A 23,251-nucleotide genomic window follows, 5' to 3' on the forward strand; every position below is an offset into this window, starting at 1 on the left:
GTTTTTGTTTTCTTCGGATAAATAGCCAGGAGTGAAATTGCTGGTAGTCCTATTTTTAGTTTTCTGAGGAACCTCCATACTGTTTTCCACAGTGGCTCCACCAATTTACAAGAGCACCTTACCGTGGAAAACACTCAGTTTTTTTTCTAACCTCAGGGTATCCCACGCGTTGTCCCCTCCTGGCACTGGGCACACTTGGGCTGGACATCTTGCCATTGTTGCTAATGGAAGGGCTTTGGGTCAGCTGGCCCCTCTGTTTACTGGTCCTGACCTTCACCTCCCTGGGCTCAGTTTCTCCATCCACACAACCACAATAGCATCTTCTACCTCAGGAGGCGCCTGCGACGGTTAACTGAGGTAACGCAATATGTCCACCTAATAGGTACTCAGTGGGTTAATTCTTCCCAGACACACAGCTGTCTGGTGCCCCCCATGCTTCGGGGCAGGAGGGGTGGGAAAAGAGCATCTGGTGTCGTGTCTAAACTGCTATATGAAGAGAGCATGAATCTGGGCTCATGATACAGAACATCCATGTTGGGACAAGCAGTATCGCCAGCGGCTGTGACAATCTCTGTCACTGCTTCTGCTGGCTATTGTTCATCACTCAGCGTAATCCCTGGTGTCTGAATTGTCAGAATGCCCCCCCCACACACACACACACGCTCTTGACATCTGTCCCCGAAATGACCGCACGAAAAGGTGAGGGTGGTCCCGGAGCAGAATCTGGGAGCTTCCTCCGGCCTTGGGTGGCATTCCCTAAAACACCGTCAGACTGGAGGGATGAGGGACACGTAGTAACACATCCGCGTCTCAGCTTCACTCCGCCGCGCGGCTCCCGGCAGCAGCTGGAAGAGGCTGATGAGCTGGCATCTCAGGACACGCTGCAAGAGCTAGAAACATGCGGATCGGTGATGGGGCATAAATAGCCTCTGCTGAGCTCGCCCTGGCCGTCTCCGCCGGCCCCGGGGCCCACTCACCCGGGCGGTCGGGGAGGCAACAGGCAGGGCGGGAGCGCCATGCAGCGTGGGGCTCCCCACCTCGCCTGGACGTGTGCGCCTCCCGCCTGCAGCCGCAGGACGCGGCCCTCCACGCGCCCGCGCCGCGGGGCTCGGCCGCAGGCGCCTCGTCTCCGGAGATCGCTCCGCGTTACCTTTCGCGTCAGACGCGAGGATGAGGAGGAAATGAAGAGGCTCCGCTAGCGGCTGGCGGGCGGGCGCCAGGGTCCGCGCGCCGGAGCCCAGCCGAGCCGAGGCGAGCGGCGGGCGCCTGTATTTTTAGCCTGATGCCGCTTAACTTGCTGGCGCTCCGCGCGCCGCCGAGCAGATAACGGGGGAGGGGAGCCGGCCGCGGGCTCGGATTTCCGCGCCGGCGCCGGACGATGGCAGCGCGACCGCGCAGGTCGGGTCCAGACGCAGCGGTGAGTGCCAGGCCGGCCCGCGCCGGGCGGGGTCCCCTCCGCCGCCGCGCCCCCCGCCGCGGGCTCGCCGGGCGCCGGCCGCCAACTTTCCCGGCGCGGGCGCGGGCGCGGGCGCGGGCGGGAACGCGCGCCAGCCGCCCTTCTGTTGCCTCACGTCCGCGGGCGCTGAGGCTTCCATAGCGGGATCCGGAGGAAAATTCCTCTGGCCTGGAGGCCGCCGCCGCGGAGGGGCTGGTGCCGGGAGGCGGCCGGACCCGTTGCCGGGCGGCCGGGCGGGCGCGCGGAGGTGCCCGGTGGACAGTCCCGCCGGGCTGACTCTGCGGTGGGGGTCGACCGGCCGCCCCTCGCGGGGACCAACTCGGACCCGCGGGGATGCCCCGGCCTTGGCCTTGGCCGGAGAAGGGCCGCCTCGGGCGCCCGCGCCTCGCCTGAGTCCTAGACCTTAGAAACACGAGCGCCCGGAGGTCCAGAGTCAGCGGGCAATGAATGGGGGTGAGAGGGAGCCGGGGGGCCCCCGGCGAGCTGTGCACTGTCCCCATTTTAGCAGTGGAATTGAGGTCTGGGAGCTTGTTCGAGGCACAGCATCAAGTGGTGGAGCGGGGCTTCACGCCAGGTCTGTCCACCGTCAGGGTCCACTGTGGCTTTTCTCACATCCTGCATCACCCAGCCTCCCAGCATGAAGCTGGAAGAGCGCAGGAATGGACGGGGTTTTCTCCAAGGCCTTGTACTTGTGCGGAGAGGGCATAAGAGGACCCGGGACTCTGGCTTACACACCTCGTTTCCTCAGTGACACCTTTCATAGCACAACTTTCTGGAAAGAAAAATGAAAGAAACCTAATGAAAGCGCACACTGGGGCCCAGGGTTCACTTCTGTTTCTCTATCGTCAGTAGCCTAATGCAGGGGCCACACAGGTGTGTGCAGGCGGGCACTGCCTGTTCTTTCTTGGAGGCCCGACCTGGGCTCCAAGGAACAGCCGGGCGCTGAGTATGAAGGCACTCTCCGATGTGTAGGGCCACCCGCATGTACAGGCCAAGCACCGCCTGCTGTACTTGGACTTCTGGATGTGCTGCAGCCCCTCAGGAAAAGGTCCAGAACCTCTACTGGGAGTTCTGACAGTGACCCTGCCTTTTGCCCAAGCAAGACCCTTTGGGAAGGAGATACTGTCTTATCACTGTTTACAGGAATTAATGAGGGCTCAGTTTCCATTCATCTTTTGAGATGAGATTTTGCACTGGGAGACCTTGAAAAAGTCAGTCATGATTTGTCCTGGGAAAACTGAGGCCATCTCAAGCCCCAGAGAAGGGGTGAGGAGGCCCTGGGTTCTCCCACCTGGTCTAAACCTAGACTCCGCCTGGCTCCGGTGTTTCGGCAGCCTCCCCTGCCCCTGGGTGCAGGCTTGCTGACATTTAGCTCCCTGCTTCCGGCTCTCCCTCCCCGGACACTGGAGTCCCCTCTGCTACTTATCTATTGCTATATTCGTATCTGCCCCACTCAGGAAGTGCAAGTTTAATAATAGTCAGGCGTCTCAGGTAACCCAGGGTTCACCTCCCTTTTCCGAACGAGCAGCCCTGATGAGAACTTGAGTCCCAAGAGGAATTCCATTCCCTTCCTTTCCCCTCTGCTGCCTTCCTCCTGAAGCGAGGGCTGAAGTGGGCACAGCCTCTGAGTGCAGGCGGAAGGCTCCCTCCAGCCAGAGCTGAACTGGAGTGGAATCTCTGGGCACTAGGACATGGCTAGTGAGGAAGCACTGCTTAGATTCCTGCCCAGCCAGGATTCGCTGTGTGACCTCGGACAAGATGCTCAACGTCTCTGTGACTCATTTACCTCATCTGTGAAGAGGAGACAATGAAAGTACCTGCCTCTGGAGATGATTGGGAGGAGCCAGTGAAGTCGTTGGTGCAGGGGGCTTAACACATAGGAAGGGCTTTATAAAGGTAACTTGTTTCATTGTGAACAGAAGCTCGGGGACATCACATGGCTTCATCTGTAGGGATGTGGGCCGGGTGTGCAATGAGATGTGTGTGCTCCCTCCTCCCCTCAGTGCTGGCAGTTTCCTCAAGGGTAAAATTAGGTTAAAATAAAGCTCAAGATGAGGAAGGGGCAAAGGCGCAAGTGGGCAGCCTTGCTGTGGGTGCTCAGAGGGGTGACAGCTCTCAGTGGTGGTACAGGGTTTAGGGCCATCGTGGACTGATTTTTCTGGATGCAACGAGCAGCTTTCTTTAGCTCCTCTGGTCTCTCCGCACAGAGAGGCCTCTCCGAGGCTGCCCTGCAGGGACGGGGCACTCAGGGAGGGCCAGGGTCTCTGCTCCAGTTTATCCTAGCGCTGAGATAGTCTGGTTCGTATTTTGTCATTATTGTTGTTTTTCTGGTTGGTATTTACTCGGGTAAATATTCTAAATGGAGCATATTGGATTCTTTGGACTCTCTTTCTGCCCTCCTGGGTTACAGACTGTTCCTAGACGCACCAGGAAACGGCACCTGGGACGGGTCATTAAGTTGCAGGAAATTGAGTTAGAGATTCAGCAGAACAAGATGACGAGAGTGGGTCTCATATTCCAAAGAGGGCCATTTGCTCTGCAGCTGAAATATTCTCCGGCACCTAGGAGGTGCCCACTGCGTGCCTGTGGAATGGATCACTTTCTAACTCTGTCACTTTGTTTTTCAAATCACAAGGGCAGGGACCTATATTCAGAATTTTTACTCTCTCTCTTTGCCCTAGCCCGATTCTGGACTTGAAACAGGACCTCAGGAAATAAGTTGTAGAATTAAAACTGGGGGATACACAGTGGAATGACACCATTATTACCTACAATCCACCTGTAAGATACCCTGAGGATCCTACCTGGGTCCTGACGACTCTATGCCCAGAGAAGACAAAAAGGAAATGAAAAAGCCTTAGCAATTGAACTTCACCTCTAACTATCTAGGTGACCTTAGCTGGTCACTTTGTTTTTACCATCAGTTTTATCATCAGGGAAGGGAAGGACTGGGACTGGATGATTCCTTCCTAGAGACCTGTCTTGGCCTCAACGCAGCAGGTCAAGGTCAGAGCCAGGACCTGCCGGGGACCCTTTCTCTGCCATAGATTCACTGTTTAATTGGGAAAGGCATGGGGGCCCTCCCAGCCCCTACACCTGTCATGGCTTTCTGGTCACCCTCAGGTTTGAAATCGCTGAGAATGCACCTCGGGGTCAAGGGCAGTAGGAAGGTTTTGGCTTGATTCAGGGAGTCCTGGGCTGATCCCTGAGTGTTAACTAACACACAACTTGGGCAAGTTATTAACCTCTCCAAACCTCAGTTTTGTCACCTCTAAAATGGACATAATAATTATACCTGCCTCACAGGTTGTGATCAGGATTGAAAGATAGAATTGATTGATATTAGTATTATAAGTTCATGGTTCAATTAGACACACAACAGAAACTATTGAGCCTTCTTCAGCCTCATCCAGATTGGGCTTCCCCAGCCCTCCGTTTATCTGCTTGTCTGTCTGTCATAAATATTCTCCTTTGCTTCCTAGATTCAATGCTTTGAATCCTGACAGTGTCATTAGTTGGTGTTACATCTATTTGCATCCACCATGCTTAGGTTTTCATCCCACATCCTATGATTGTGCTGCAGAAGATAGTTTGGACAAGTGGGAGATGTGTCTCTCTCTAATAGTCTCATTTTGGGGAAATAATGTACTATATTTTTTTCCAGACAGCTGAGTGCAGACAGGCTTTCTGAACCAGCAGGCACAGGCAGACATTTTCAGAGGGACTGAACCTTGAGCCTGATTTTTCTGGGAATCCAGCTCATGAGGAACCAACAGATAAATCCTCGCCTGCGGTGGCAGGGACGGGGGCACAGGGCAGCCCTCCGGTGTGAAGATCTGTAAGGCTGGAGAATCTGTCCTGCCCTGGATTAACTGTTTAATTGGTGAAGGTGTGCAGGCCTGCTTTGGTTTAATTGTAGGACTCTGAGATTGTTGGCTGTAGATTCTGAATCTAACGTGTTTAGGGACCGTCATCCCTGTGACTGCTCTAACAGAGTGCCACAAACTTGGTGGCTTAAAACAGGAGAAATATCTTCTCTCACAGTCTGGAGGCCAGAGGTCTGAGTCAGGGTGTTAGCAGGGCCACGCTCCCTCCGGAGGCTCCAGGGGAGACTGTTCTTGACCGCTTCTAGCTTCTGCTGGTTGCCAGCTTCCTTGGCTTGTGGCCGCGTCACTCCGACCTCTGCCTACATCTCGTGTGTGTGTGTGTGTGTGTGTGTGTGTTCTTCTGTCTTTTGTAAGGACACTTATCACTGGATTTAGGGCCAACCTAGGTAACCTAGAACAATCTCATCTCAAGACCCATAACATAATTACATCTGCAAAGACTCTTTTTGCAAGTAAGGTCACATTCAGAGGCTCCAGGGGTTAGGGTGCAGGCGTATCTTGGGGGGCCACGGTTCAGCCCACTACAGCACGTTCTTGGAGGAGGGGAGCGTGGAAGGAGACAGCACCCGTGGGTGGAGCTTCTGGAGGAGCGGCATAAGCCCCCCAACCCTAAACTCCCCCCGCTTCACACGTGGCTTGTCACGTGACAGCTCTCACCTGTTAAACTCACCCAGAGTGTACACCGTGTGCAAGCACCGTGCTCAGCTCTTGTGCTGATGTAATAATTATAATCATGTATAACATTTCCTTTCAGCTTCACAGCCAGGGTGTGGGAAAGGCCTTGTCCCCCTCCCTCCCTGGCTTACAGATGAGAACACAGGAGCAGGGGTACCTGCAGACTGTAGGGCCCCCCTAGACGCAGGGGAGCTACTCGGAGCCCCTGCAGTTGTCTGCCATCCCCCCAGCTCTCACTCTCCGGCCATCATTCATCTCTAATACAAATCAATGTCCTGGGCAGGATCTGGATGTGCCTGTAGGTGGCTGAGCCTCAGCATACAGACCCCAAGTGCTTTATCGTCCTTCAGGAAAACTGGCGAGGGGCACCTGCCTGGTCAGATGGCAGAGCCAGACTGCCTGCTGTGCCTCTTCCCTGCGGTGTGAACCTGCACAAGTCACTTGGGCTCCCTGGGCCTCCGTTCCCTCATCTGTAAAATGGGGACGGCAATAGTGCTTACCTCTTGGGGATATTTTAAATGACGAAATGCATCTCTGTGTGTGTGTGTTGATACATATTATATGTCAAGTGCCGATAATGGTTCTGGGCACGGTAGTAAGTGCTACGCGCTGTTTACTTAAAAACAAAACCACAAAATAGCATCAGAGAGCTTGCGTCTGGTTCCTGTGGTGCCTCCATCTGTGACTCAGTGGGTGGGGCCGGGCCGTGTGCTTTGGGCTCCTCAGGAGGAAGGCGGAGCCCGTGGAAGCATCGAGGCAGTGCGAAGCCAGGCCTGCTGAGCGGTCACTGGTGGAATGGGAACCCTCTCGAAGGCCGGCCCCTCCCGGGTCCTAGCCAAGATCGCTTGCTCATAAAAACATCAAAAGGAAGGGAGGCTGGGCTCTGAAGGCCACCCTGCACGTGGGCCGAGAGCGGTCTGTCCAGGGGCTCCAGGCCCGTACACGCCTGGGGACCATGGTGGGCACCTGAACAGGAGGGTGTGCTGGCTGTCGCCGTGACCTTGGCCCTTTTTCACAGCTCTGGGCTTGAATGGTCGTGAGATCTTTGTCACATCTGTGTGACACTCACAGCTGCTCTTTCTCCTCACAGGCCGACGCTGCTACCAGCTTTCTGAGGGCAGCAAGATCAGGTAACTTGGACAAAGCTTTGGACCACCTGCGGAATGGGGTAGACATTAACACCTGTAACCAGGTAAGTGAGATGCAGGGTGCAGGCAGGCATGTGGTCTCTGAAGAGCGGCTCTTGCCTGGTGCCCTTTCCTGAAGGCTTGAATCTGCCTCTATTCACCTTTTCCCAGTGGCCTCAAACATCTCTCAGGGCTCCCGCCCGCTGAAGGCCCTAACCCTGGTGTTTGTGGCCCTGCAGTGGCCCAGGGCCCCATAGAGAAGCGCTGGTGCGCGAACAGTGTGGGCTGCACCCGGCTCCCTCCCCTGCGGCCTCTCCCCTTAGAAGCCTCGGCTGGTCCCTGCTTCGGTCTTAAAATGTGTGGCCTTTGAAAGTGGGCTGGAGGAAGGGCCTTTGAAGGATGCTGTGTCAGTGGTGACATTCATCTCCTTTGTCCACCAGCGGCCTTTGTGGGTGTGCTGCTGGGCTGAGAAGGAAACAGTGCTGAGGACTTGCTCCGTCCTATGCTGACAGAGACTGAGAACTAGTGCGGCTGAAAGGGCTTCTCTGGATGTTTCTGGTGCTGAGTGACAGGGCTTGGTTTGGGGAGGGGGAGGGGACTGAAAGTGTGCAGGGTGGACTGGAAGACAGAGAGTCAGGTTTGGGGCCAGAAATCTAGGCGCTGACTGAATCATCTTACTCCCAAGAAGGAGGCCAGGGGTGTGGCCAGGGCCGTGGATCGGATGACTCTTGTTGTGTTTGTTTGTTTCTGCCAGTTGTTCAGGTACACAGCTGATTCCGTTTCTGGTTGAGAAGAAAGTTACCGATTGTGACTTTTTAAAACATCATCTTAACCATTAAAAAAATTGTTTTAAATTGTGGTGAAAAGCACATAACATAGGATCGACCATCTTCAGCGTTTGTAAGTGTACAGTTGAGTGGCCTTAAGTACATCCATGGATGTCACCACCCTCCATCCCCGGGGCTCTTTTCATCTCGTAAAACGGAAACTCTTCACCCATTAAACAGCAACTCACCCTTCCCTCCTCTCCAGCCCCTGGCGACCACCAACCTCCTGTCTGCCTCTAGGAATCTGACTGCTCCGGGTACCTCATGCATATCAGTAGACACATGCAGTGTATGTCTTTTGTGACTGGCTTATTTCACGGAGCACGGTGTCCTCAGGGTCCATCCGTGTTGTGCTGGACTGGATGACTTTTACAAGCCAGCAGGGGAAATACCAGGAATGCAGCTTCACTTTTCCGCTGGCGGCGTGCCTCTGGCCCCGGCCCCTCAGCCTCACTTTCCTGGCCCTCATCCTACTTAAGACGAACACTACCCTGTGCCAAGACCCCTTTTGGATCCAGTTGGTCTTCTGTGGTCTAAATCCACAGCTGGAAGATCAGAGAGGATGGGGCGGGGGGGAGGGTGTGATGGGAAACAAGTAGGTGTGTGATATGAAGCAGCGGCCATGGCCGTGAACTTCAGAGGGGAGACAGGTGTGTGGACAGACTTGGGGGTGCAAACTAGATGGGGAGAAGCAAGCCCCTCTTGTGTCATCCCTCCACCCAGATATCCCAGCCTGCACGCGTCCACAGGCCTGAGGACATTCGAGGTGATTCTAAGTACATGTACAGCCCTAAAGGTCGCCTTTGGAGAGATTGACACTCTGGACCCATTTCTTTCTGGGGAGAAACAGTAGGAGCAAAGTCTGGGGGCCAGGGGAGAGTCCTGAGATCAGAGGGCTCAGGAGAGGGGCTGTGTGAGTTGTTGTGGTGTCGCCAGCCACCCCCGGCCCCGTGGGGACGCCCGCGGATGCATTTCTGGGCGGCAGGGATGCGCGTTCTGGCTTCCTTTGTTCAGGCCCAGAAACCCAGCTGAGTGTCCGCAGTGCGCCTGCTTGAGACGCACCAGCCCCTCAAAGGCCTGCCTTCCAAGGGTTAAGACGCCAGCTCTCAAACGAGCCACTTAGCAGAAATGGGGGCAACGGCATGTCCCTAAGCCCTGAGCCAGAGCTGATTTTCCGCGTGAAATTGGAAGATTCTGACGACACCGGGAGGGAGGGGCTCGGTCCCGATCGGGCAGCTGCTGGTGAGGCCCCGGTGAGGCCCCGGCGTGTGAATGGCCTGTCCCTCTGCCCTTGCTCCTCTCAGGCACCTCCTCCTCGGTTCATCTCAGGCTCCACGAGCGTGAGGCAATGTTTGCACTTCATGGACACGCTTTCCGATGGGCTTAGCGCCAGAGGAAACTGCTAACTGCTGCAGGCGAGGAAATAATGTGGCGGGCGGCTGTGTGAAAGGAGGGCTCCCCAAGGTGCGCAGCCCCTCCTGCTGGTTGAGCCCCGCGGCTCCTTCACCCCCTCCCCCAGATCTGGGCCCTGCTGCCGCTCTTTGTCTCGTGCCGCCGCAGGGGCGGGGCTGCAGACCCGCCGGGAGTGCCAGCGCTGCTGGGGCCTCCTTCTGGTGTGAACGGGCGATTTGGCTTTGGCTCTGAGTGGAGCGCGTTGGGCGGGGAAGGGGGGAGACGACTGAACGGTGGGGCGCAGCGGGGCCGGGACTTGAACCTTGGTTAACCTCAGCGCACCATCCGGGCAACACCCTTGCCCTGTGATGCGCACAGACCCCTCCTCCTTATGGGATGAGAGCTGCTTCTCTTTAAAGCGCGCGTTCACTGTTTTGAGGAGATAAAAAACCAGGCTCTTGTCCTGGGGTCATGGCTCGAGAATTTGCTTTTGCTTGAATCTTTGGAGCCAGTGGACCATGAGAGCAGTAATACGGCAAATGCTGATCCTTATATAAGCAAGACGCTTTCAAAGAGTATGTTTCGTGGAAAGGATAGGAGTTGTTTGCCATCCTCGGAAATAATTACGCTAAGTAGTGTGGAAAGAGGCTTATTTAAGAGACGTCTGAGTATTCAGGGCAGCTTTCTTACTGCATAGATTATGTCTACTGATTTTGATCACCATGATTACAGTTATAGAAAATTATAGAAAAGAACAAGTCCACACGCAAGGACACATGTCTACATGTGCCTACGCCAGTATCTTTCCATGAATACCTGCATCTTTCATTGATCCAAGCATTTTTCCAGCTTCAGACCCGGGGAGCCAGTGTCTTCCTGGATACCTCCTCACGTGTAGAGCTGGGCTTTAAGAATTTAGTGGTTAAAAAAAGAAAAAAGCCATCATCGTCATCGTCTCTGAACTATAGTCTACTGGCTGTGAGAGCTGTTAAGTCAAAGAATCACGCAAATGGATCTGCAGACCCAACTATGTTAGGAGCCATGAGGAAAGGCAGAGGGTATTAGGAGACTGTGTGAGAAAGATGTGGGGTAGGGCTGGAGGTCAAAGACTCCTAGAAGAGGAGATACTGAGCTGAGGGGTGAGACGGGGTTAATGAGGGAGGGGAGGGAAGAACATTCCAGAGGCAGAGAAAAGCCTGGAGAGTTTAGTGGCGGCCAGAACGGCTGCAGGCGGAGAGAACAGGGACCAGATGAGGCCAGAGAGGTGACCTCAGGGCTGTGCTGGACCCGAGAGGCAGGGGCCGTGGTCACAGCAGCCAACAGCCGGGTCAGCGTGCCCCAGGGCCCGAGCCCTGTGCGTGTGCATCACGAGTGTGGGCACGTGTGTGCCAGGGTTTCCTGCTGCGCCCCACGTTGACCCTCTGGTTGCCGAGTGAGGAGAAGGGTCTTGGGGAGGGACCAGAACTAGGAGCAGGGGACTGACCTAGAAGGATGGAGGGATTTCAGCCTTTGCCCACCTGCACAGCTGCATCCGTGTGTCCTGGTAGAGCATCCACCCGGCTTGTAGACCGGGGTAAGGATTCTGCTCTTTATCCTAAGAGCCGAGGGGAGCGACCACAGATTCAAGCACAGGAGTGACAGGGCCGCAGGTGCCCACTGTGAGCACAACAGGTGGAAGGGCCCACAGGTGGATACAGGGAAGCCAGTTATAACAACGGCCCCCAGCCTTTTTGGCACCAGGGACCGGTTTCGTGGAAGACAGTTTTTCCACGGATGGCGGTTCGGGTGGTAATGCAAGCGATGGGGGAGCGGCTGTGCAACCCAGTTCCTAAGAGGCCGTGAACCAGCAATGCTCCGTGTCCGAGGGGTGGGGGACCCCTGGGTTATAAGATGCCAGCAATAGTCCAGGAGAGACACATCGGAGGCCCGGATCAGGGTCGTGGCCATGGGGATGGATGAGTTGGATGGGGGTGGGAGAGGGGAAGGAGGCTTCAGCAGGGACCCTGCTGAAGGGTGTCTGGCTTGTGCGGGCTGTGGAGGCTGGCACCGCTCATGGACAGAAGAACCGGGAGCAGCCTCGGTGTGTGGAGGGCTGGGCGGGCATCCTCTTAGGGAGTCTTTGAGGAATCCGGTGAAATATACAGTAAGCAATTGCATATTTGAGCCTGGGACTCAGATGAGAGGTCCAACCCAAAGATAGACATTTGGAAGCCACTCAGCACTCAAGGAAGTGGAACACTGGCGTTGGCTGATGAGAACAGGGCTGAGAGGTGTGTTGAATCTAATCCCCCAGTGTCTTTGTGGGGGTCATTTCACACGTATTTATTAAACACCTTGTTTGTGCCAGGTATCAGGCACTGAGCAAGATAGACAAAAGAGACAAAGTCTGTGCCCTCGTGACATTTATAGCTGGTGAAGAAGACAGACAGTTAGCAAGAAAAGGAACAGATATATAACATCAGCTAATGAGACATCCCATGAAGGAGGGAGGGAAAGGGGTCTAATCTAGGGGGTAGTTAAGGCAGGCCTCTCTAAGGGGATGATTTAAAAAGAGGTAGGGGAGAACCACGTGGTTTCTGGAGGTGAGCGTTCCTGGGGGAGGGGATGTGCTAAGGTCCTGGGGCAGTGGTGAGCTTGGTTTGTTTGGGGAAAAGCAAGAACAGCGTGGCTGCGGTGGAAGGATGGAAGGGAGGCACGGTAGGCGTGGAGGTGGGAGAAATTGCCAGGGCGGAATCTTGAAGGGCTTTCGGGCCACAGTGAGGATCTGGATTTTGCTTCAAGGGTGATGGGACGCCTTTGGAAGGTGCTCCATCTAACTTAGGTATTTAAGAGATCGCCCTGGCTGCTGTGTGGAGAATCGACTTGGGGCACAGGGACAGAAGCGGGGAGACTGGTGGGGGGGGAAGCTGAGGCAGGGGACCAGGCACAATCCCGAGGGGGCTCTGAATAAGGGGGGAGAAGGTCGGGAGCGAAGCCCAGGGACTTGCTCCCCCAGGCTTGCAGGGTTGTCGCCCTGGCTGTAGTGGTCTCAGCACACATGGCATGGGGCATGTGGGGACCAGGGGCCTTGACTCAGCCCGGGACTGTGTCATTCTCGCACACGGCAGTGGGCTGGTTGGGTCATGTCTCAGCTCAAAAGCCATTGTGAAGACACAGTTGTCTCCAGGGCCTGAAGCAATGTCCGCTGTCGTCACCCCGATCCTCTCACAGCTCAGCCGTGTCCGACCGTACAGCATAGCAAAGTCGTCTTACCTGTCCTAGTAGATGCTAAGCGACCTGCTGGCGAAGCCCATGGCTGCCTCTGCCCCTCAACACCCGGCACACGACGTGTCATATGGTCGATACTGGCTTGAATAAATGGCTCCATAATTAGACACATGCTAACAGCAGCCTCATGTGTCCAACTTCCAGAATTATTGCTAGATTACTTATATCAAATTAAAATATCTTATTATGGAGGCCATAGCAAGAAAAAAACATACTTTCTGGGATGCACTATTCGACCTTACATGCTTAGCAGTTAACCCAATAAAAAGAGAATGAGAGGACAGCAAGTCAAGAGCCTCTGTTCTTCCAAATTCCTAGAATTGCCGGGTCTACATGGGGCTCCACTGGGAACGGCCAGCTCTAACTCCAGGGGCGAAAAGCCTCACTATTTTAGGTTTCTACTCCGTTCTTATGACGCTCACAAACCCTGGCTCATTGGCCTTCTTGATAGGAATAAAGGAAATTTCACTCCAACTGGAGAAGCCTTGTTGTCTGCAGCGCTGGCATAAGGCAAAGAGTTAGAAGAAGGGTTTTCTGGAGCATCCCAGGCAACCTCCATCCCCTTAGCCTGTCTTATTCTTCTCCGTGGTACTTACTATTGCCTGACTTGCTATGCGTCTGTGTCTCTCCTCATTACTCTCTGTCTTCCCTGCTATAGTGGAGGCACCTGGAAGGGAGAGGACTTTGCTTTATTCAGTGCTCCTTGTCAGGACTCTGCCTTGCGCATAGTAGGTGCTCATAAAATCAGTCGGCAGCTCTCCAGTCTGCTGTAACCACTAATGATGAAACCTTATTTATTTGATGCTTAACCCATGTAGGAACTCCATCTCAGCACTGCCACTTTTTCTTTTTGAGTTTTTAAAATGTATTTATTTATTTTTAAATTTTTATTGAAATATAGTTGATTTACAACATTGTGTTTGTTTCAGGTGTACAGCAAAATGATTTAGTTATACATATATATATTCTTTTTTTTACACTCTCTTCCATGATAGTTTATTATAAGATATTGAGTAGAGTTCCCTGTGCTATACAGTAGGCCCTTGGTGGTTATCTCTTTTGTATACAGTAGTGTGTATATGTTAATCCCAAACTCCTAATTTATCCCCCCCTCCCTTCTGCTCTGGTAACGATAAGTTTGTTTTCTATGTCTGTGAGCCTATTTCTGTTTTGTTAGTGAGTTCATTTGTATCTTTTTTTTTTTTTAGATTCCACATATAAGTAGTATCATATGGGATTTGTCTTTCTCTGTCTGGCTTACTTCACTTAGTAGGATCATCTCTAGGTCCATCCATGTGGTCGTGAGCAGTGCCACTTCTAAGAGCAGCGTGAAATAGTCCCTCTTAGGATGATGACTCTCCTGCCTGATGGTAGTTCTGGCACCAGCCACACTCATCAAATATGTGGCAGTGTTTGCTGCCGTATCCAGAAGCTCGACCATCTGAGCAATCACAAAAACATAAACAATTTCCGACACAGCCCACGGGAGCACGTGAAACCACGCTAGTTCAATCGATGTTCCCTGAATTTCCACGTGCCTTCCACGTGCACCCAGCGTTGCTGTGTACTTGTTTATCTTGAAGGTGAAGGGTTTTCAGCATTTCAAATAAATGGAGCACCTGAACAAGAGCTACAGAATCGTCTTTTCTACAGCAGCCAAGTGCCAAGTCTTTTGATCAGGATTTGTGATAATTGCTACCTTTCCAAATTATAGTCTTAGAACTTAGAGGAGATCTTGGCATTCCACTCTGTGTCACTTTATAGCTCAGAAAGCTGGAGTCTATAGAGGTTACTTCTGAATATCTTCTGAGCTTTATAACTTTGGATTTGGAGAGATGGACTGGCAAAGATCCCCTGAAGTTTCTCTGCTCATTCATGTACTCAACAAACATGTATGTTTACATTTTTCTTTTAATTCATTTTTTTCCTTTTTTTTTTTTAAGATGTTGGGGGTAAGAGTTTATTAATTAATTTATTTATTTTTGCTGTGTTACGTCTTCGTTTCTGTGCGAGGGCTTTCTCTTGTTGTGGCAAGCGGGGGCCACTCTTCATAGTGGTGCGCGGGCCTCTCACTATGGCGGCCTCTCTTGTTGCAGAGCACAGGCTCCAGACGCGCAGGCTCAGTAGTTGTGGCTCACGAGCCCAGCCGCTCCGCGCCATGTGGGATCCTCCCAGACCAGGGCTCGAACCCATGTCCCCTGCATTAGCAGGCGGATTCTCAACCACTGCGCCACCAGGGAAGCCCCATTATTTTCCTTTTTTAAAATGCATTTTATTTTATTGAAGTATAGTTGATTTACAATGTTCTGTTAATTTCTGCCATCCAGCCAAGTGACTCAGTTATACATATATATATATATTCTTTTTCAGATTCGTTTCCATTCTAGTTCATCACAGGATATTGAATATAGTCCCCTGTGCTACACAGCAGGACCTTGTTGCTTACCCGTTCTCTATACCATAGTTCTATAAACATGTACTGAGCACTTAGAACACCCCCAGGACCTTAGTAAACACTAAGTTCATCCATGCCCTGCTCTCAAAGAACTTGGAGACCAGTAAAGAAGTCCAGCTTGTAAATAGAAGGTTACACATCCAGCACCATCCAGCATGAGGCTGTTCTCATTCACTTATTCATTCACTCAACACATTTCTTGAGCTGCTCTACTAAGCCACGCGCTAGCCACTCAGAGTGAGGGCTCCCCCATCACTTCTAGTCTGGGGGTGGTGGCTGGAGTGAGCCAGAGAAAGCCCTGGAAGGAAGAGTGGGAGTTTGCCAGGGAAAGTGGGAACGGGGAACTGCAGCAGGAAGGAGCAGACTGTGCAGAGAGAGGCAGGGGTGGCGGAGGGCACAGGCAGCAGGGAGGTTGGTGAGCTTGGGGTACATGAGACGTAAGAGGGGAGGATGGGGTGATCAGGCTAAGGAGGGCACATCTGGATCAGGGCCAATATGGAGCCTGTTCGTCTTCTCTGGCATCATCTTTTTTTTTTTTTTTCGGCTGCACTGCTCAGCATGCGGGATCTTCGTTCCCGGATCAGGGATCGAACCCAGGTCCCCCTGCAGTGGAAGTGCGGAGTCTTAACCACTGGACCACCGGGGAAGTCCCCTCTGGCATCATCTCTTGCTTAGGAACTGCCGACAGGCGTAGAGATCATGTTCAACTACATTGTTCCCTAATTCTACCTGCACGCCCCAACTCACACAGAAAGCCTCTCGAGACACGGTGTACCATACGATCACACGGTAACATTAAGCCTTCTGGAAATGTGCTGTTCGTTGCAGCTCTGGAATAGTGAAGAAGGAAGGCGAAGGGTGTGTGATTGCAGCCCCCGTGTGGGAGAGTGGTGGTCCGGGGTGTGCAGGTGTACAAGGGGAACACTAGACGCCCCAGCGCCTGGTTCCAGGAACTCTCCTGGAGCTCCGGTTCTTGCTAGAAAAGGGACTAGTGAAAAAGACAGAACCTGAAAACCTCCTTCCCCTGAATTATTTTAAATAGGTAAATTACTTCTGCATCGCGGCAGAAATGAGCTATTTGGTGTTCCTCTTGCTAATTACAGTGGCTAATTTATGGTTGGAAAGGAAGTTGATTGCTTCACATGAATCAGGGTGACCCACGGTGTTTTAAGAATCACAGATTTCAGTTCTCTGGTGTCTCTGCTTTCCCAAGCCCTTCCAGGCACGGCCACTTTGAAGGCTCACATCACCCCTGTGGAGTGGATAGAGCAGGTGCTTGATAAGTGAGGTCGGTGAAGAGACAAAGAGTCTTTCTGAGCCGGAGCCAGGGCCTCCCAAACCCTAGCCTGGCCTCTGTGCACCGAACCCCACAGACGGGCTGACTGGTTTTATTTTCATTTCCCTTCTCTCTTGGTGAAGGGAGAGTTAACTGACTGCTTCAGGTATATAAAGATGTCCACTTGTAGCAACAGCGGGGACATCTCTGGGATCCGAGGGCATAGAAAGGGTGACAGCATCGTCAGGAAGGACCTGGAACATATTACAAGGAAAGCACACCCTCCAAAGTCCACGTTACGGTTTGATTGCTGTGAATTTACAATGTGAACACTAGATATGGCATTCTTAGTCTCAAGAGACTAAGAAGAAAGATAGCTGTGTGTGTGTGTCAGGTTGCATGTGTGTGAATTCAGTTCTGTCATCTCTTAGGCAACACACGGTGTGTGCCAGGCCCGTTTTTGTCATTTGTGACAACCATGTCCCTGAGTGTGTTTTGAGATTTTTCATTTAACAACAAAACGAATGCAGGGTAGTTGTTGAAAAATTCACACTTTGGAGCTTCCCTGGTGGTGCAGTGGTTGAGAGTCCGCCTGCCGAGGCAGGGGACACAGGTTCGTGCCCCGGTCCGGGAAGATCCCACATTCCGCAGAGCGGCTGGGCCCATGAGCCATGGCCACTGAGCCTGCGCATCTGGAGCCTGTCCTCCGCGGCGGGAGAGGCCACAGCAGTGAGAGGCCCGCATACCGCAAAAAAAAAATAAATAAATTCACACTTTACAGAAATACAGAAAGTCAGTCTTCTGTAAGTCTCCCCTTCTGCTCCCAACCCCCGCAAATCACTGTGCACAGTTTGGCAGGAGTCTTGTCGTATGTGTTTCTGCATCTCTATGTGCAAAAACACATTTTTTTTTTTATTGCAGTAAAATTGCTTTACAATGTTGTGTTAGTTTCTGCTGTACAGTGAAGCTACTCAGCTCTATGTGTACCTATATCCCCTCCCTCTTGCGTCTCCCTCCCACCCTCCCTATCCCACCCTCTAGGTCATCACGGAGCACCGAGCTGAGCTCCCTGTGCTATGCAGCAGGTTCCAACTAGCTACCTGTTTTACACATGGTGGTGTACTTATGTCAAACCTCATCTCCCAATTCGTGCCACCCTCCCCTATTTTAGTTGTTTTCTGAGAGTGCGTACACTGATTCTGGAATTGTGGAATTAAGAGAAGCAGGCCTGTTATTTTGAAGATTCACAGGCTGAGGCCTGGCAGGTGAAGTGACACGTCTAGACATCAGGAGGACAGTTTAGGGGCCCTTGTCCCGTGTCGGACGTTCTCGCCTCTAAACCCCACTGCCCTGCTTCTGAAGAGCTGGTTCTTTTTATCCTGTTAAAGGAATGCTGAGATCTCAGCCGTGGATTCTCTTTCTAGTCCACAGGAGATATTCTTAGCTGCTGAGCTGAATTTTAGAGTCCCGTTAGTCCCGTTGTCTCATTAACCTGAGCTCACACTTTGCTCTGTGTCCCCAAGGGCCTCCAGCCCCTGCGGCCGCTGGGCTGCTGAGTACAAGGGGGCTGCCCAGGTGTGTACAGAGAGGTGAGGGAAGGGGACGGGGTCGAGGCATCTCCTCCCGGAGCTCCCAGAGAGGTGTGGGTTTCTGGTTTTTTCTTTCTTTCTTTTTTTTTTTTTTCTTAAGATAATGAAAGCATTCAAGTGTTTTTCTCTCCTTGTGAATATCCAGTAACCTCTAAATCATAAGCGCTGCCGGGATAAGGAGGTAAACTTCGATTGTAATAAAGCAGAGCCAGGGGCACGTGCAGAGCTGGTCCTGTGCCTTTCCCTCTGACCGTACGCCCTCCTCTCAGTTCCTGAGCTTCTTCTACCTTCCCCGGCCCTAGACCGGAGACAGGATGGCAAAGGAGACGAGGGCTGATTTCCCGCCCGGGTGACAGCAATCGTTCAGCTCTTTCTGGCTTCCGATGTGTTAGATCCAGGGTCATATGTTTTTGGCACACCTTTCCCACCAAGCGGTCTCCAGGGAGCCACGCGATAGCCGGGTCAGAAGGAGGCTGCGGTGAGGTGTGCGGGGGCCCTGCCCTGCCCTCTTGTCAGCTGGTTCCCACGTGGGGCTTCGGCTGCTCTCCGTGGTTCTCAGCCTAGAATGGTCTTCTCAACTCCAGTAAAGGCCGCCCCTCGCGGGCCCTGTAAAATAGGAGGGATGTGCGTGCTCAGCCTCTCACTCTGGCTTTGATCCTTACACGCGCGGGAACCCCAACAGGCTGCCCATCCTCTCCCGCCAGAGCCAGAGCCCAGAGTAACGCAGAGCTCTGCGTCCGCTTCTCTGACAACCTCTTCTAACCCTCACACACGGCTCCTTCCTACCCCCCACTTTCTTTTTTAAAACTGTAACATTTCAAACCTATAGAAAATTTGCAAGAACAGTACAAAGAACCCCCCACTTTCTTTTTTAAAATTGTAACATTTCAAACCTATAGAAAATTTGCAAGAACGGTACAAAGAACCCCCACATCTCCCTCACCCAGATTCTCTGCGACCTTTCCTCTCTGTTGATCTGTAAGATGTACTACAGATGATGTAATTCCCCGTCACCCCTAAACAGCCGGCGAGTACACCCCAGAAGTCAGGACACTTTCCCATATGACAGAGTCTCTCCAAGAACACCCTCTGGGATCACTTGTCATGGCTTATCGTCCTCCTTCCACCTGGAATGCTTCCTCAGTCTTGGCCTGTTTCTCCTCTTTCTGACCGTCTTCCGTTCTGTAGTTTGAACCTCAGCTGCGTCTGCTGATGTTTCCTGGTGACCAGGCTGAGACAGTGCATTCTTAGCAGGATCCCATAGAAATCATGGTCCCTTTCCACGCCAAGGATGTTAACCTTGATCACCTGCTGAAGTTGGTGTCGGCCAAGTTTTTCTACTGTGACATCATCCATTTTTCCCTCTGTAGTTGATCAGTATTTTCTTGGGGAGGAATATTCCAATATAATGCCAATATCCTGTTCCTCATCAAACTCCCAGCCACCACTCCTGGCATACACTGATGACTTCTGCCTGCATCACTACCACTATGGTGGTTCCAAGGAGTGATTCTCCATCTCCATCATTTCTTCTACGTTTATTAGCTGGCATTCCACTGAAGGATAAGCTTTCCCTTCTCCCTCATTGATTTGCTTTTTATTCATTATTTATTTATAATGAGTCTGTTCAGACTCATGGGTTCCTGTTTTATTTGATGGGTTGTAATCTGATACTCTCATGACTTATTTTGATGTTCAGATCTAAACCAGGCCACTGGGAGCCCTTTCAATAAGCGGGCTCTGTGTTATGTGACATGTTTGCATCATTCTTGGTTTCCTTCCTTTCTGGCCTAAGTTATCCCAGCGGCATTTTGTACTTGTCCTGCCCCAGCCCTGGATCAGCCACTTTTCCAAGGCCCCCTGTTTCCTTTTCGTGGAGGCTGGTATGTAGACACCAAAATCTGATCACTCGGTGTGCCCACTGCTACTGCTTGTCATGTGTGTACACACATCTGTAACTATTTCTACATCTATCTGTGTATGTGTGTTTTTAAAAACCCATGAGGTCAAGCCAATACTTGTAGTCCTGGTCCAAGGCCTCAGGGTTCTTCCTAGCCTTTCCTCTTGCCAGGCTTTAAATCCCTTCAGACAGTGAGAAATCTGACTTCCACGGATTCGCATCATCCTTAACATGTTTGTTTATTCGCTCGATGTGCCAACCTCCCAAGCACTCCAGAGTGGCCCCCTCCTGCCTCTCAGATGCCTCTGCAGGGCACCCCTCCGGTTCACTGTCCTCCTTCCTCAGGGGCCGGCATCTTCCAGCTGGGAGGTGAGGGAAGGGAACAGGAAGAGACGGGAAGATGGGAAAACCCCTGTTCCCTTTTGATTTCATTTCTGTTTGGGCTGAAAATTTAATGCAGGCAATTTGAGGAGCAGACCCAAGATTTATATTGTTGTAGCAATTTCTTTGCCAGCAGCTTAATTCATGCCCTCCTCTCGTTGAGCCCAGAGTGACAGTCACTCCCTCCTTCCTTTCCCATCACCTCTTGTTGCTCGTCGTTCCCTCTGTCTTTGGTTTCCATGGCCTCTGCCTTTCCTTCTTCCCTCACTCTTTCTCTCTTTCTCATCAGTTTCAGGATTCGGAGTAGGGATGGCAACCCTTTCAATCCTTTTCTCTCTCCATAGATGTGTTTAGATTCTTATTTCCTACTCTGTTTCAGGGCTGCAGACCTGGAAATATGTAATGTCAGTGATCGTGCCCCACAGATAGGAACCAATAATAGAGCAAAGCTAGAGGTCACAAATGTACAGGTGGGTTGTTATTCGGGGAATTAAGCTTCTGTAACATAGAGTGTAATACTTATCTTCCCTGGACAGATATAACAAGCTAATAGAGGATCCGGACTGGATGGGAAAATAGCATATAAAATATAAGAACTAGGTGCGTGATCCTCCGTGTATACATCCTTGTCCTTTATGGGAGAGACCTTCACTCCTGGCTGACTGCCTGGGTAAAGTGGGTGTGGCCTGAAGGCAAGTTACCTGGAAACTCCTCCCCCACTACATCTTGTTCACCTCTGGGGCCCTCGGCTTCTTGGCCTTCTCTGTCACTGCTCTGGCTTATTCTTCCAGGACTGCACTCCTTCCCTTCCCCATCGAAGCCTCGCCTGCCCAAGGCTCCATAGCCTCTGATAATAGGGCAGCCAATTAATCTGCTAAGCAGAGCCAATAATAGGGTAGTAGGTGCTTATGAATAAAAAGGCCATGCTTCCCAGCTGCTACAGGAGCACACACTGCTTAGCTCAAAGAAAGGGCGTAGGGGCTGGAATCATGAGGCTCAGGGGCTGTGGGGTGGCAGGGGCAGGTGGGCAGGAGGGTCCTCAGGACACAGCCCGAGACTGCTCCAGGGCCAGCTGTGTGTGTGCGTGCAATCACTGGGTGTGAGAAAAGGAGTGGAACGGAGCATGTCCACACGAGAACGCCAGCAGCAGCCTCGGAGTTGTTCCTGGAGTTTTCACAGCGGCAGAGGATCTCCGGACACCAAGGCCTCTCGGTTTGAAATCGTCCTCTGCTCTGGACAGGATGAGGGTTTAATTTCCTGTGACACGTCTACTGGATTGGTACATTGAGAAATCAATTAGTGTAATTGGGGCGATCAGAGACATGAAACAGAGGGATCATTTACTGAGAACAAATGTCTGGAATTGTCTATTTTGCCAATGGAATTTCTCACAGTTGGTACGAGAAAATACTCCAAATTAAATCATTCAGGCTGAATGAGACTTTATTCTTCTTCTTCTTCTTCTTAAAAATGTTAAAAGAAACACAGCCTGGCTGAGATCTCCTCCCCTCCCATCAGACAGATTGCTGCTCAGAAGGATCCTCTAGATTGACGTTTTACCTGAAAAAAACAGAGCAAAGGCAGATGAGAAACTCCAGGTGTGCATGTTTGGCATGAATATTTTTGCCCAAAAGATCCTAAAATGGTTGTCTGCCGTGTTAAGACCATGTGGGACGAGATCATATGGGACCAGGTGGCCTCAGAAGCTCAGGATAGGGAGTTTCTAGGATGTAAAAAGCTTCGAAGAACATTGCTCCCACCCTAACAGAGAGAGGAAAGCTCGGATAATCTACAGAATTACAGTTTTCCCTGAGCCCATCAGAGAGCTGAGGCCACAAGGCAATGGACTTTTAGCTGAATTCCAAAAAGGGATGAGCCCTCCGAGGAGAGGGCCACCATTTCAGCTTTGGCAGATGCAGGAGAGAAAAGCAGTTGCCGTACAAGCCAAAGTCTTAACAGACTCTTGCAGGCCAGTGTGGCTTGAGTGTGTCTGGAACCCCAGGCCTCCACCAGGTGCTCCTGAGAAATAGTGGGGTAAATCGGGAGACCAGAGGACACGCATGGGCAGCACAGGAGAGCAGGTGACTGTGGGGTTGGGGCGTGGCCCCAGACTCTTCCCTTGTGTGAAGCCAAAATAGACCCTCTCCCCTTCAGACCTCATGCAAAATCCCTTCTCTGGAGGGGGAGTAGTGGCAAACTCCCTCTGCCCCTGGGGAGGGTAGGAAACCTTCCAGCCCCAGGACATAGGCAGAGACCCAGCGCTGCTTCAGGAAAGGGGGAGGCACAACCCCTGTACTCCTAGGGAGGGCGGGAAGCCATTTGGGGCCAATAACTAACTGCCTTATACCAATAAAAAGCAGAGGTCGGGCTTCCCTGGTGGCGCAGTGGTTGAGAGTCTGCCTGCCGATGCAGGGGACATGGGTTCATGCCCCGGCCCGGGAAGATCCCACATGCTGCGGAGTGGCTAGACCCGTGAGCCATGGCCGCTGAGCCTGCGCTCCGCAACGGGAGAGGCCACAACAGTGAGAGGCCCGCATACCACACACACACACAAAAAAAGCAGAGGTCTGCTACCACTGGGGGAGGAGCAAGGGAATCTCACTCAGCACCAAGTATAGAGACAAGGCAGGTTTTGCTGCTGCAGAGAAGAGGGGGAAAATGATGAAAAAAAAAAATCCCACCTTTGAGGTCCAGGAGCAAAGCCTGCCTAAGACTGAAGCTGGATCAGGACAAAAGAGAACCTCTGCTCCTACCTTGTAACAAGGAAGAGCATAGGACTGCTGGGAGGGGACAAGAGCGTGGAGAAAGACCCCGACCGAGGCACAGGTACATAAGGATGGCTGGAAGCTGCGCGGCAACCAGGAACACAGAACAACCCTCTGGCACCTTAGCTCCTACTCTGAGCTCCGGATGACAGCAACCGACCTCTGGAGTAATCTGAAGGCCGTGTGCACCAGTGGTCACAACAAAACCCAGACGCAGGTCAAGTCCTGACTAGATTGACCCAGCCCCCATCCCC

The 23,251-nt window shown here is 52.3% G+C and overlaps 1 protein-coding gene across 3 annotated transcripts in view; it reads left to right on the plus strand.

The window, feature by feature from the left end:
- Positions 1-1,055: 1,055 nt before the first annotated feature.
- ANK1 (ankyrin 1) overlaps positions 1,056-23,251 on the plus strand; it is a gene marked incomplete at both ends in the record, with an annotated part of 100,498 nt that continues 78,302 nt past the window's right edge. For all 3 annotated transcript variants that reach the window (XM_082608493.1, XM_082608494.1, XM_082608495.1), the window contains 2 exons: positions 1,056-1,417; positions 7,109-7,210. In XM_082608493.1, coding sequence (XP_082464619.1) covers positions 1,379-1,417; positions 7,109-7,210 — 141 coding nt within the window. The remainder of the gene's footprint in view (positions 1,418-7,108; positions 7,211-23,251) is intronic.

This window comes from Mesoplodon mirus, assembly GCF_964341445.2.
Source record: "Mesoplodon mirus genome assembly, chromosome: 20".
In the NCBI taxonomy this organism is placed as follows: domain Eukaryota; kingdom Metazoa; phylum Chordata; class Mammalia; order Artiodactyla; family Ziphiidae; genus Mesoplodon; species Mesoplodon mirus.